The 15,332-nt window shown below is 40.9% G+C and overlaps 1 protein-coding gene across 2 annotated transcripts in view; it reads right to left on the bottom strand.

The window, feature by feature from the left end:
* The window catches only part of PTPRK (protein tyrosine phosphatase receptor type K), a gene marked incomplete at both ends in the record, with an annotated part of 423,191 nt that overhangs the window by 324,600 nt on the left and 83,259 nt on the right, over window positions 1–15,332 (bottom strand). For both annotated transcript variants that reach the window (XM_082481081.1, XM_082481082.1), the window contains one exon: window positions 7,256–7,378. In XM_082481081.1, the coding sequence (XP_082337207.1) occupies window positions 7,256–7,378 (123 nt within the window). The remainder of the gene's footprint in view (window positions 1–7,255; window positions 7,379–15,332) is intronic.

Below are 15,332 nucleotides of genomic sequence, written 5' to 3'. Positions count from 1 at the left end.
AAAGCTGTTAAACAGCACCGGTCCCAGTACTGACCCCTGAGGAACACCACTTGTCACTGCTCACCACTTGGACATCGAGCTGTTGACCGCAACTCTGAGTGTGACCATCCAGCCAGTTCCTTATCCAACAAGCGGTCCATGATCCATGCTCCATGATCTTGCCGGGCAGAGAGGCGAGACTGACCGGCCTGTAGGTCCCCACATCGTCTTTTTTTACTCTTTTTAAACATGCTGGTTGTTTCCCCTTTTCCAGTCAGCGGGAACGTCCTCAGACTTCCATGACTTCTCAAATATAACAGATAGTGGCTTGGCAACTGCATCCGCCAGTTCCCTCAGGACCCACAGATGAATCTCATCAGGTCCCATGGATTTGTGCAGGTTCCTCAGGTGGTCTCAAAACTAGTCTTTTCCCACAGCAGGCAATACCTCATTCTCCCAGTCCCTGCCTTTGCTTTCTGCAACCTGGGCAATATGGTTAGAGCCCTTGCTGGTGAAGACTGACGCAAAGAGGTCATTGAGTATCTTAGCCTTCTCCATTACCTGGGTGACCAGGTCTCCCATTTCTTTCCTGAATGGGTCCACATTTTCCCTAGTCTTTCTTTTGTCATATAGCCAATATACCTATAGAAGGCTTTCTTGTTGCCAGTGACACTCCTGGCCAGATTTACATCTATCTGGGCTTTAGCTTTCCTAACCTGATCACTGGCTGCACGGGCAATTTCTCTGTATACCTCCCAGGCTACCTGTCCTTGCTTCCACCTTCTGTAGGCTTCCTTTTTCTGTTTGAGATTGTCCAGGAGCTCCTTGTTCATCCATGCAGGTCTCCTAGTGCTTTTGCCTGACTTCCTCTTTGTTGGTATGCATTGCTCCTGAACTTGGACGAGGTGGTCCCTGAACAGCAGCCAGCACTCTTGGGCCCCTATTCCTTCCAGGGCTTTATCCCATTGTACTCCAGCAACCAGACCCCTGAAAAGGCCAAAGTCTGCTCTCCTGAAGTCCAGAGTAGCAAGTTCACTGTGCACCCTCCTCGCTGCCCTAAGGATCTCAAACTCCACCACGTTACTCATATGTGAAAGTCATTTCTACTACTAGAAAAAAAAAAAACGTACTTTTCCTAATCCTGTGCCTAAATTTCCTGATTAAAAAATGGCTTATCTAAATGTACAAAAGCACCACTATACTGTGCATTATCTATAAAGCCTTCCCTGCAACTCTCCTTTCTTCACTTTACACCAAGTGAAGTGTGCTTGAGAACAACAAGGAACCCTTGGAATTAGTCAATAGATTGATTAATGTACTGTACTGAGCAAACCAAATAGGATCAGGATATTTACAGGTGTTCTTTAGGTAGATATTAATTGCACTGCACTAAGGAGGCAGGCTACTTGCTGTTAAAGATGCTACTAGAAAATAATACAGACAAGAAGCCAACCGCAAGGCTTACTGAATAAGAAAAGCAGCAAAATATGTTTTTCTGATCAAGGAAGTACTTCAAATAAATTCAGCTCTGTAGCATACTGACAAGTTAAACAGGAAAAAAAAAGGATCAGTCAGCTTCTGAGGCCAAGGAGCATATGAAGACTGAAGTATGTAAGGAAGAAAAGAATTTATCCCAGTCACCTTAAAACATATCTATGTTACCACATAAAGAAACGTAAAAGGAGGAAAGACAATCAGAATCCCTCGGCAGCCCCAACACACCCCCAAGCTTTCACAATTTATTTCATCATGTAATGACCCAGATAACCTGTCAATGATCAAACTTTAAAACCACTACCTTCCTGAATTGCATTTGCCAATCCAGGGACTAGTCAATAAATTCCCTTGCGCACAGTTTCTCTGATCTATTGCCTTTATACCGGCAATGTGAACCATACAGCAGCAAAACCTTGAAAAGTCAGTGCTCAACTGCTCAGTGGACTGGTAAACTTTGTTAGTCTGTCAATTAAAATAAAGAGACCCAGAAAGCATTCTGTTTGAACTTCACCCTTCTGTAGTGCAAAACAGCAAGTTGGTGCATCGTCTGTAGATCAGCACCTCTGGGGAAGAGCTCAGTAACCCGGGACGCAGTGAGGGTTCTGCTCCTCACCGAGCTCCTGTCTTTCCAATGCCTCAAGAAACACCCAGCTCTCACCAGTCACTGTTTCCCGGTTAACTTTTGTCTGACTGTACCCATACACATCCACATAATTAAAATTTATTCATGGGTTGGTTGTTTCACTTCTAAAGGCGAAAAATTCAGGTTTAAGTTAAGTAGAAGGCCAAAAGTCTCATCTATATGACCTCTACATTACAGATTTGCTTCCTGAGCCACATTCATATGAAATCCATATTAAATCACGAATTCCATGACCTTCTGTCTCCCCTCTCTCATTTATACACTTCATAAACACTTAGGTTGGTCCTGTGCTGAAATTCATTTTGGGTCATGCAGGCGACACAAAAGCTATTTCCTTTCTCTACAAGGCAGAACTTAAATAGCGCACAACTGACCTTCCAGATCACAACAAATACTCAACACTATTTGTACAGGAAAATTAAAGTTGCACGCAAATGTAAGTGTGTAATTTTCCTATTTCCTTCGGGTGCCCCAGAGGTTTCTACAACCCCTCTACGCATGCCACCAGCTTCCATGGTCCTCATCAGCTGCTGCACCAGTGTAACAACTCTTTCCAGCTGCACAATGAACTGGGTTAACAAACTGACCCATGCTGCTGACCCCCCCAAACCCCCAGTTATTATTTTCAATCCACACCAGTTCACAACCACAGGCACAACAGAGCAACTGGGAGGAGGCAGCAACGTAAGAATGCCTCTGGGAATGACAGGACACAGGAATGAGCACCCAGCGACATTCTGCCTAAAACCTATATAAAAGAAATTACTGTGAAAGCGTGGCCTACGATCACTTGTCAACACTCTTCCTCCCATCTCCATTGCCTTTCATTGTGTATGTTCTCCATTCTGAAATAACCGTGCAGGTCCACCAAGGACCGCAAAACATCAGCCTAAACCAGAACATGCAATTTTTTACTATTCAGGACCATTTTGTTTCTTCTTTATTTCAAGGAGTAGTGAATTTAGTTTTATTCTTTAAAATGAGGCAACATCTAAAATGGGTCATACGTAATTTCCACAATACTCTTCACCGAAAAAAAGGAAATGTTGTATTTGCAAAACACATTCTAATACTAAGGAACATCTTTAGAGATTTAATCTGTTCTCCTTTAGTCATGCTAGATGACAAGTGCAACTAAGTACTTCACCCACTACTGTTAATCTATTTTCCTCAGATTTCTAGAAAACCAATTCAAAAAACTTAGCACACATCCAATCCAGGCACATTATCCATCTAAGAGATCAGAAACAGGATGTCCATCTCAGCACGTCACTATTGTCAACTATAATTTAGACATTCTTCAAATTGCATTTGTATCCAGGAGGGTAATAGCCCTTACATTAAAAAAGCCCTTCATTAAGTGGCTCCCCATCATGCAGCCCATTATGGGCTCTCATAGCCTGAACCCTGCATAGCCTCAGAATAATGCTGCTTTTAAGAGGCAAACCAAACAGGGTAAATAAACTATCCTCTCTATCTAAGGGTAAAAACCTCAGTAAATGTACTGTTAATATGGATAAAACCACCCCTTCACACGTCCCCGGTGATACAAGAAAGCATTATTATTCAAGTCTTCTGCAAAACAAAGTTATCCACATGTAATGAATAGTCCCCTAAAATAACTGGGAAAACTCCATAGCCAAAAACCATAATGCATGGTCTAAAGGGTTTGCCTCAAGATGTCTTTCTTCAGAGGTACAAAGACCAACAGGTAAATACTTTGACTTCCTTTTTGTCACCAAGTCTACAAAAATAGAATACTTGGTCACCAACATTGCCTTACACAAAACGCAAATCCACACTTGTGAAATCCATGCTACCTAAAGAAGAATTCAGTAGTCTTGGGCCATTCAAAATAGAATGATGTCAGGAGAAGAGTGCGCATTTTATTTAAAAAGTATTTAAAAATCCTGGATGGGTTGGAGCAGGTGATTAGCAATCAGCTTTGTTCACTTCCTCTTACAGTACAAGAGGTCAACGTGTTCCAAACAGAAGTCACGTGCAAGTTCAAAAATAAGTAAATAAGCTGTGTCTTCCCATGATTTGTAGCAAATGCCAGCACTGTTTCCATTATAGGAAATAGCAGATACTAGAAGTCCTCAAGGAGCCCGCAGACAGCAAGACAAAGCTCGCAGAAAGACATGAATTCATTGAGAACATCATGAAAAAAGACCATTTCTGGCTGAGGAAATTCCTAAATGCCAAAACAGCTGGAAACTGGGAGAGCGTTCAGGGCATGATCACTACTCATTTGTCTTCCCTCTTCATTCTTCCCTAGGCAACTGCTAATGGCTACTCTCAAAACCAGTAGACCTTTAGCTTCATCTAACGCAGTGGCTTTTATGTGCTTTTAGAAACCTAATGTTGGACATCAGGTGTTTTCCAAGGTTTTAATAAGTAATCCAAAGGTTTTATCATGTAAGCTGCAGTTCAAACAATTTACAAGTTGGTATTTAAAGCTGTACACAAGTACCTGCTCAATTTTGAAATTAATCATTATATACTGCATTTATTTTTCCCATAACAGAAGATAAGTGGCTTTTGCCTTTGCTCATAATTTGAAAAATACAATTTAGGTCAGTATTAAAAAATCTGAAGTTGCATTAATTATTCAGAGGTAATTACACTTGCCTTACCAATAGTGTTTACTATTGCTATACCTGCAAAATGCTTTGCATTATGACAAGTTTTCACATTTTCATAGCATGCCGAAGCATGTGCCATTAGGTCTGAAATTTCCCACGATTTATCCTTCTCCAAAGCACAACATTAAGTTAAATCTCCCCCTTGAATCAAAGTAAAACACTCAATCGTCAAATGTTCCCCTTTTTCTGTTTTTTATGTCCTTTTGCCTCTTCTTTTTTTCCGTTGTTTTTTAAATAGGACTTTCTGAAGCTGCTGAACGCTACAAAGGGCATCCATGGAGAAAATGTCAACACATGCGTTAAGGAACTTTGCGCTTAGCTGAAGGATTATAGAGCCTGAGAAGAAGAGATGGAGAGAAAACAGTCCTTATCCTTGAATTTCAGTTTCTGCAGTGCTCAGCTTTTCTGGGCACCCCTTCTCTGACTGAACAGGAAAAAGTGGGCTGACTCATGTCCCTAGGAGATCCCTGGCTTCTACAGGTTAGGAAACTCAGCATTTTCCAAAGTGAAAACAGCAGTAGTTTAATTTTACCTATACCTTCATTACCGCAACTTATTCTACTTGGATAACTTCTTCACAAGCAATAGACTGCTTTCTAACCTAGAGTTTCAACAGTAATCAGGCAGGGTCAGCAATGTTAAAAAACTGCACGGCAGATGATTGCACGCAGTTATTTCCCTCCTGCCTTTGCTTCAACCTCTTGCTGCTCCGCTTCCTGCAGACCCACCGGAGGAATTCAGCACTCATTTTTTGAGCTGTGTTACATTCTTAGACCTTATTTAAAATGGCACTATTTCAAACGCAAAAGAGCTTAAGTATTTAGATACAGCATAGATCCTCAGAATCCGAAGACTGAACTTCTTAAGGGCAGCTCATCAGATGATGCTGCTCACTTTTAGTCTGGATCTCAATTACCAAACATCAAACTTTTAAACAGTGGTCCAAGAAATGTAGAATTCTAAGCAGAGGAAGAAAAAAAATAATAATAATCAGAGTTTCTTCTGCATCTGTTTTTACTATCTCTGAAACATTACTTTATTCTCCTAGATTTTACTGGGCAGCCACAATTTCACATACAGATGTAAAAAAAGAACTTCCTCCAGAGGAGTCCATGTGCGGCACTCAGGAAAGGGGTCTGTAGCAGAACTGAACAGAAATCAGGTGCCAAAGTCAGAGAGCACTGTATCATTTAGCTCTGAAAACTGCCTAAGGATGACAGGTATGTTATTTGGGAGAAGCAAGAAGCAGCTATCTTTGTCATTTAGATTCATTCAAAATACAATTCCTCAAATCGCTTTCTTCCTATACAAAGCGTGCCTGAAGTCTGAGAATAACACATTTTTTAGAAAGCGGTACTTCCATTACAATTAAGATTCCTCCACCATTCTAACAAACCACGTAGACTGTGAAAAACACAAACTGAAAAGTAACTAATTTCTTCCATCCTAGGGGAGATATTATTTTGAATTTGTTAATGCCAGACCATCAGCATCACGAATGCCGAGGCTTCAGGGCTTGAATTTAGTCTTCCATATGCAAACATGAAGCATCAAGCAGTCCATTAAGTGAAGTGTGGATCTTGCTTAACCTATTTTGTAAGATACAGGGCATGGTAACAGCTGCTCATATCAGTGCCTCCAAATCAGGGGGAACGCAGCTAGTTCACAGTTAAGAAGTAAAATTACATACACTAACCACCATTAATAATGGACAACAATATATAAAAAGCAGGGGAAGGAATGGTGCAGAGGTTAGGTTACTTCTGTGTGGCAACGTTTCCCACTCCTTCTCCACACATACCTCACTTCAGAAAACCTTTTAGATACAAATAAAATAGCCGTGACCTTTTTTCCTCCTCTGCATGATTAATTACTTAACGTACTATTAATTGGAAAATGTAGCTGAATTTCAAATGCTTTCATTTTCTCAGCATATCATGCTGTCTGGGAAGTGCCGATTAAGCTGTTCATCAAAGGTGAGCAGGCAAGGTCATGTAGGCTGTACCTCTTGAGTTATTCATTACCTGTCCTAAATAGTAATTAACAACAGCAATATTTCCATAAATCAAAGCTTTTCTGATTACCTTCAGATGACGAGCAGTTGGGGGAAGAGGAGGGAAGGAATCAGTGTACAGGTTTTTGCACGAATCGTTTTTTTCACCATTTGTTCTAATGCATACCTGAATAATTCAATCAATGCATTAGCTGTCATTTAAGATGTAGAATTTCACTGTGAATCAACAGGAATTCCACACAGAATAAGGAAGAGGTTATGGCTTCCTTTCTCCTTTCCCCCCTAACTTTAAAAGGGCATTTGATCTAAAAAGGTTTCTCAGTTATCAAGACTCTTATATTTATTATTTGTGTTTCTTTTTATTACCTCGATTATCAAGGTTAAAGAGGAGATCGCAAAGTACGCCCTTAAGGCCATGTTCAGTGAGGCCCCGAGTCAGAGAAACTTATCCCTTCAATATCTGGAGAGAGTTCTCACCTTGAGGCATCTCGGGTGGCAAATAGTGAGGCTCTTGAGCACTGACATGTACCCAGTCGAAGTCATCATACAAGTCTTGGTGGTAGTCACAGGGTCCAGGACCATCATCGAACGTACATCCCCCTAGGGAAGAAACTTGCTATTAGTTTATTTAAAAGCAGAGATTTTCCAAGAGTCAAGCAGAGGTGTTCCTCCAGGGCACACCACAGCTATGGAGCCCACGCAGCCTGTGGCACCATTCACAGGTTTGCCTGTGCAAAGCTAAAACCCGCAAGCAGATCATCCATCAGCGTTCCTCTCTTTTTGGCCCGTCTCTACTTCACACAACCAACTTCCCCCCTGAGCATCCTCTGTCAGAGCAGGAGATCACAGGCTGAGTCACCGAGCCCAAGTGAAACCCGGCACGGCGTCTGCATGACAAAAAGCAACAGGCTATCTAAACCAAAGGGGAAACAGAAAATAATGGACTAGGCTCAAAAAGTAAAGGGGTAAATCAACAACTTCAATTCACTGAAAGCATAAGTAGTCCAAACACCGACAATGAGGATAAATAGTGTGCCCAAAACAAAGCAGTCAGACAAATGATTAAAATTAGTTAGAAATTAAATAATTGCTGCAGAATGAATTGGATAATCTTGCTTTATTAAATCAATCTAGCATAACAGAACAGAAATTAGAGGTGCTTTTTCAGGGTCACACAAACAATGGGTATGAACACCTTACAACAAAAGTTGTGAGGAGAAGTGACAGGAGGAAAGAATGGGAGGAACATGAAAGATAGGGGGAAAAATAATCCCACATAGCACAGTAATGTCTGCTCTGTGTCATTCAGTAAATTTTTTATTACATTCTTCACTCGAGGCAATTAAGTAGGTTGGGAAAACAGAGAAGAAGAAAACACGATGATTATGGGAAGAGATCAAGATTTGAAGCAGAAGAAGCAAAGGAATCAAAAGAGCCTGGTTGAAGAAAAAGTAGAGCATAAAGACAAGAACACACAGGTGTCACACATACAACTTTGCAGCATCTGTTATCTCCGTTCGTGATACACAGTCCTTGAGTTTGCTTCTCCTGCTCAAAAATAAAAGGCAAGACCAGGAGAAAGCGAAAGAGAAAACATAGTCCATTATTGAGGCAGTATTTTTTAATCCAGAAAAGAAGTTATATAAGAACTCAAGAATTGGGAGTTATACAAGAACTCAACTCCTGGAAATCAGAGGAGATATTTCTTGCATCCTCTCCTCCCTGTCCTCAGTAGTTAGGGCATATCAATCCAATTAACAACTGTGATTACAACAAAAATTCTTCTTGTTAAGACAACACCTCTAGATGACTTCATTGTCTGACATTTTGAATACAAAATATGGGACAAGTACTGCAGGTCCCAAGAACAAACAAACAAAAAAATCCTTACTATGGTAAATTCTAGTGTCACCATACGATGAGTCACCACCACCCCATCAACAGAGAACACCCTCCCATGCCTGCCAGGCTGTCACCAGCCCACACTACGCCCCAGAGGAGAATGGGCTGGAGGTGGGAAAGGGGGAGAATGAGGACCATGAAGAACTACAGTCTGTGCTCATTTCTGCCCTCTGTACAAGACGTACATGGCCTGGAACCAGGACTGGCCAGAGAAAAGGAAAGGAGGACTGGGCATGTACGTCACCAAATTTGGGATAAAAAATATTTTTTTACCTACCTAAAATGGAGTGTTCAAATGTCACATAACAGGAAGAAAGTTTGCAAAAACAGTGTTTATATTTGGGGAAGGGGAAGTTCCTTTTACTAAATTTCATCAGAAAATCTAGACTGTGTCCCAAGCTGAGATTATATTTCATCTTCAGTAAGAGACAACTCAAGTAATTCCCACATTTCCGCAGCACTATTTGTTGTTTTGAATAAATGACAACACAGCCTAAGTTTTAGCTAGTTCTACTTCACCTAGGATCACTTGTTAACCAGTGCTTGGGCTGGCAAGGTCAACACCAGGAAAGAAAGAAAGAAAGAAAGAAACAAAGAAAGAAACTTCTACACTGTAGCAAAATTCCTGCTAAATCCTTGTACCATAAAACCTTAACATTTCATATTCAGCTCCATGTTAGCAAAACCTTCTCAGACGTTACACTGTGACAACAGAAGCACAACAAAACCCCAATGTTTCATACTCAGTACTAAGTTGGTTACTACATCAGTGTCACTGTGAAAGACTGCAGGCACAAGGAGAGAAGTATTTCTGCGTCAAAGAAACATTTATGCCTTTAAAAGTCCAACTCGAATGCCCTATTACCACCGAGAGACTTTTCTAATTAACATCTATCATGATAAACCCAGAAAGGCTTAGAACATAAATCTTGGTCTTTGATTTAACTTAGAATACACTGGTATGATCACTCTACAGCAAAAATGTACATTTCCTTCGACATTTAATTGATAAATGAATAGCAGTTTCCCTTAAAGGGAAGTTATCACTGTCTGCTGTCCCAGCACCATAATGACATATGGCTTTGAAGCACATGCCTACGGGGCACCCATTACCCTTTTTAATGGCTTAAATGCCCTCAGTATATAAATTTAAACTACCATTGAATCTTGTAGACTCATTTGGAAGATGAATGTCCTTAATTGCTCGTCTTTGTGCCCACTATTAATTTTAGTTATCAGGGTTCTGATTAGCAATAACAACGCATCTGTTAATACACAGCAAGCAATCCAAACCTCCTTGTGCGTAGCGCATCATCGCTGCATCTACAGAGAAAGCAAATGCCCATTTATCGCACGTACGTGAACAAAGTTTATCAGGATGGATTGTCAACCCACAACAAAATTCGCCCTATAAGAACCGCCTAAACCAACGGGTTCCTCTCATGGAGCACACCTCCTCCTCTTACCAACTGATCATGACATTTCAAGGCAAGTAAAGTAAAAGCCAATGCTGTAGTGATTTATCCAGTACAACAGAATGAGACAGGCTAAGTGTTTTAACCCCCCCTGCAGACTTCGCCTTATGACTTAAAGCATGAGCAAATTTGGATCTCCCCTTCTCTGTTTTAACAGTCAACTGCCTGTGTGCTATTTTGGTAACTCTGGGTACTCAGTGACAAACCTAGTGTAACCGGCTGTGTGGGAAACACAAGAAGAGACGATGGGTGGGTGAAACCTGCAGTAATCCGTTTCCAGTCATTTGTTCAACACTATATAGGATTTAAATCAATCTTTAACCACTCAAACATAAAACCACATCCGACAGAAGTACACCATAGGTCAGAACTTGTTAGTCCCCTAACTCGGCTACTGGGCCACTCTCCACAATAACGTAACAACACTGTCCAGAGAAGAAGGTGGATAGGCTTGACGAATGTTTAGTACCTTCCAGTGAGATTCAGCAGCGGAACTCAAGTACATATTCGTATTTGCTGTCCAACATTTTGCCAAGAATCTGCCAATATCCTACAAATGACAAGTTAGAAATCTCCAACTCAGCACTTTGTAATCTCCCTCACAGCGCAATAAAAAAGGTACTTCAGTACCAACCACTGTCCCCTTATGTACCACCAATCATGTTCCTTTAGCTACAACTCATGTATAACCTGCAATTTATCTTCAGTACTACCCTGACACTGGAATTTGTGCGTACCTGCCAATACACATGCCGTGCCACAAACAGCGATTTGTGCACCTCTGCTCAGTCTCCCCACTGGAAGCACACAGCGCTGACATTCAAATGCTCTCGAACCTTGCAGGACCTAAATCCACATTTGCCTTTGATTTCTAATATGCTTCAGAAAAAGGCAGCAATAGGGACCAAAGCAATACACCAGATTGGTCTGACCTCAACAGCCTGATGTTGGCTTGGGGACCGGCACTCAAGGCAGCCAACATCTCCTCCCTTCAAATGATGCTGCCATCAGGATGTGGCCCGGAAGGGAAAAGCAGCACACTCTACTGAGGGGCAGCACCAGCCAGAGCCATGGCTTGCTGCATCTCCAATGGTGACAGCAGCCAACAAGAGAACATCAACAATCAATTTAACAAAAAGAAAAATTAGGTAGGCCACCTGAAACAAACTCCCTATTGACAACTGGAATCGTAAGCTGGGAAGACAGAAAGAACCTTGAGTTTGGACGGTTATTTTGCCAAACCGCTAACTGTATTTTGGGTCAGTCCGATTTGTTCAGTTGCTGAGGAAGCATTTGGGAAACATTTACATTCCACAGAAACCAAGCAAATCAAAAGTTCGCTATCTTTTCCCATAAGCTTCACTAAGTTGTTAACTTCAGCTCGAACACACCTAGAACTCTCATACAGTCCTCTTCAACATCCTTCTAAAAGACGAGTGATAAATCATGCTAGCCTCATAAATATCTCCTGACTACATGTCCATTTTCATTTATAAAAGATAAGGAATCTTAAATGCTCATTATAAAAAGAAAGCTATAAATAACCCACACTGAACTCTCAGGAAAGAAATTAAAGCCCCACTAAATAACAAGGTCATTACGATTAACCTAAATTTAATCTTCAAATTAATCTTAAAATCCCAAAGATTAATCTAAATTTAATAAAGACCATATAGTCAAAGTTTACACATCACCTATAAAAAGCTATTTAAAGATGCTTGAATTTAAAGATAAATTACATTTTTTAAAATATTAACATGATATTTCCTTAGCAGCACCCCTCAATACTGACCCTACTCTGTGATTTTGATTTATCCCACATCCTCACACAGCCACTTGCTCACTCCCCCCACAGCTGGGGTGGGGTGGGGGAGTGGTGTGAGGGTGGATGTAGAATTGGAAGGATAAAAGTGAGAAAACTCGTGGGTTCAGATAAGAACATTTTAATAATTGAAATAAAATATAATAATAAACTGTAATGAAAAGGAAAAAAAAAAAACAGAGAGAGAAATAAAATCCAAGACAAGTGATGCAAATGAAAACAATTGTTCATTACCAACCAACCAATACCCAGCCAGTATCCGAGCATCAGCCCCCCTGCCAACCTTCCCTCTAGTTTTATTGCTAAGCATGATGTCATACGGTATGAAATATCCCTTTAGTCAGGTGGGGTCAGCTGTCCCAGCTGTATCCTCTCCCAACTTCTTGTGCACCCCCAGCCTACTTGCTGGCATGGTAGTATGAGGAGCAGAAAAGATCTTGACTCTGTATAAGCAATAACTAAAACATCTCTGCATTATCAACACTGTTTCCAGCACAAATCCAAAACGTACCCCATACTAGCTACTATGAAGAAAATTAATTCTACCTCAGTCAAAACCAGCACACCAGGAAAGAACAGATGAACAAATGGAGTTAAATCCAGTTGGTGGTCAGTCACAAGTGGTGTTCCCCAGGGTTCAGTATTGGGGACAGTTCTACTGAATATCTTTATCAGTGATCTGGATGAGGGGATCGAGTGCACCCTCAGTAAGTTTGCAGATGACACCAAGTTGGTTGGGAGTGTTGATCTGCTTGAGGGTAGGAAGGCTTTACAGGGGGATCTGGACAGGCTGGATCAATGGGCCAATGCCAATGGTAGGAGGTTCAACAAGGCCGAGTGCCAGGTCCTGCACTTGGGTCACAACAACCCCATGCAGCACGACAGGCTTGGGGAAGAGTGGCTGGAAAGCTGCCTGGCAGAAAAGGACCAGGGGGTGTTGGTTGACAGCTGGCTGAATATGAGCCAGCAGTGTGCCCCGATGGCCAAGAAGGCCAATAGCATCCTATCTTGTATCAGGAATAGTGTGGCCAGCAGGGCTAGGGAAGTGACTGTCCCCCTGTACTCAGCACTGGTGAGGTCCCACCTCAAATACTGTATTCTGTTTTGGGCCCCTCACTACAAGAGACATTGAGGTGCTGGAGCATGGCCAAAGATGGGCAACAAAGCAGGCAAGGGGTCTAGAGCACAAGTCTTATGAGGAGCAGCTGAGGGAACTGGGGTGGTTTAGCCTGGAGTAAAGGAGGCTCAGGGGAGACCTTATCACTCTCTACAACTACCTGAAAGGAGGTTGTAGAGGGGTGGGCGTTGGTCTCTTTTCCCAAGTAACAAGCAATAGAACAAGAGCAAACGGCCTCAAGTTGCACCAGGGGCAGTTTAGATTGGATATTAGGAAAAATTTCTTCACAGAAAGCGTTGTCAAGCATTGGAACAGGCTGCCCAAGGAATTGGTGGAATCACCATCCCTGGAGGTATTTAAAAGACGGTTAGACGTGGTGCTTGGGGACATGGTTTAGTGGTGGTTTTGGCAGTGTTAGGTTGATGGTTGGACTTGAAGATCTTAACGGTCCCTTCCAACCTAGACGATTCTATGATTCTTAACTTGGTGGGAAAAAACACAGTTATAAATATAAATAAGCTTAAGCCTAAGAGAAGCATGTGTCAGTAACTTCCACTGATAGATGGCCATCCACTACAATTTTACTGTGGCCTCCCAGCTCATCAGCTCAGGACAGGAAGGAAAACGGATTCAGATTTCGAACTAATAATCTTTATCTAACAATTCCAGTGTTCTCACTACACTTTCTAGACATAATGTCACTTTTACTATTTAGAATAGAAACAGTCAGTTGCACACCGATATTACATGAAATTTAAGATACCCATAACATTTATTATGAATGGCATTATAGGGATGCTATACTGGAGATCTACTGACTTGATAAAAAAAACTATTCCCACAAGTCCCCTAGAAATTCCGTACATCAGTTTTCATATTTAATTAGACCTTTAAAATTTATACTCAGAAAAGCAATAGTAAAAAAACAATTCTGAACATTCAGAAGACTAGTGAATTGTGATAAATGAAATACCTATTGATAAAACTAGCTGATGAAGAATAACACACATTTACTGACCATGCTTAATACCATCTTTATGAAAAAACACAACCTTTAACATCAGGGCTAGGAAAAGGAAATAGCTAGCTTTCACTTTTCTAAATCCAACAACAAATAAGTTTCTTAGTCTTATGCCATCCTTTCTACAGAAGTAAGGATAAAGAAAAAATTGAATATAACAAATTATATAGAACAGCAGGAAGAAGGCACTTACTTTTAAGTCTCCTATATTAACAATATCTATCCGCTGGAACTCCCAAGTACGTTTTCACCAAAATCTGGCACTAAGTTTCAAAAACTAATAAGAGAAAGCAATGAAAGAAAGCTGCATCTTCTGGATTTGGGGTGGGAAGTGGAAGTGCCTGGTTTGATTTCCATAACAAATTGATTTTCAGAGTATTCTTTATTAGCTATTTCTACAACTTATTGGCTTTTTTTTTTATTTTCAGTGACAGAACAGCATGTATGGAAGGACTGTCAAAAGAACACATCTCCACAGTTTATTTCTGAGATCTTTTCTTGCATCCAGCTACTTCTGGTGTTACACAAAATACACAAGTAACATCTTAAATTTCACACTCCTCAGTTTTAACGAGCTCGTTATAAGCCCAGAAATTTATCCACTAAGAACAAGGAGATCACCAAGACAGGAGAAAAAAAAAAAAACTAGCATGAAAGAAGAGTTGTACTACAGGCACACAACAAACTTTCATCATCACAACTTTTCTCTTACATAGGGCTGCATTACCACTAGTTTCTCTGGGACTCATATGTATGAAGGTGTCACACCAGGAATGAAATACTCTTTCCTCATCCAGCTCAAATGACTAGTTGGAACAATCTGCTCCTTTTATTCAACAGCATGCTTTTATTTTTCTCCACCACCTGCTGTAAAGGCCTAACGACTAGCTCTAAATCTATCAATCAAAGTTGATAGCTCCATGGTAAGAGCCCAGTACAAAATTATGTTTATCTGGGATATCAGGTAAAAGTCCTGTGAAAATTTAATTTTTCTCCTCACACTGATTGGTGAATTCAAAGCTTGAACAGTATAAAGGTGCTATAGGCAGGTCTCTTGTCAGTCATATATCCAGGAACAGGTTCTGCTTTTAAAGTCACCCACCTGCCACATTAATTTAACTGTTTCAATCACAGCATGCCTCAAAGCACAGGATGTTTTCATCTTCTAAAGGCACTACATTATTTCTGTTACGGGCATTTTAAATAACATAGATTGC

Source organism: Vanellus vanellus (assembly GCF_965231255.1).
Source record: "Vanellus vanellus genome assembly, chromosome: 3".
In the NCBI taxonomy this organism is placed as follows: domain Eukaryota; kingdom Metazoa; phylum Chordata; class Aves; order Charadriiformes; family Charadriidae; genus Vanellus; species Vanellus vanellus.
The sequence above is the reverse complement of the archived record's forward strand: the minus strand, read 5'-3'. Positions and strand labels throughout refer to the sequence as shown.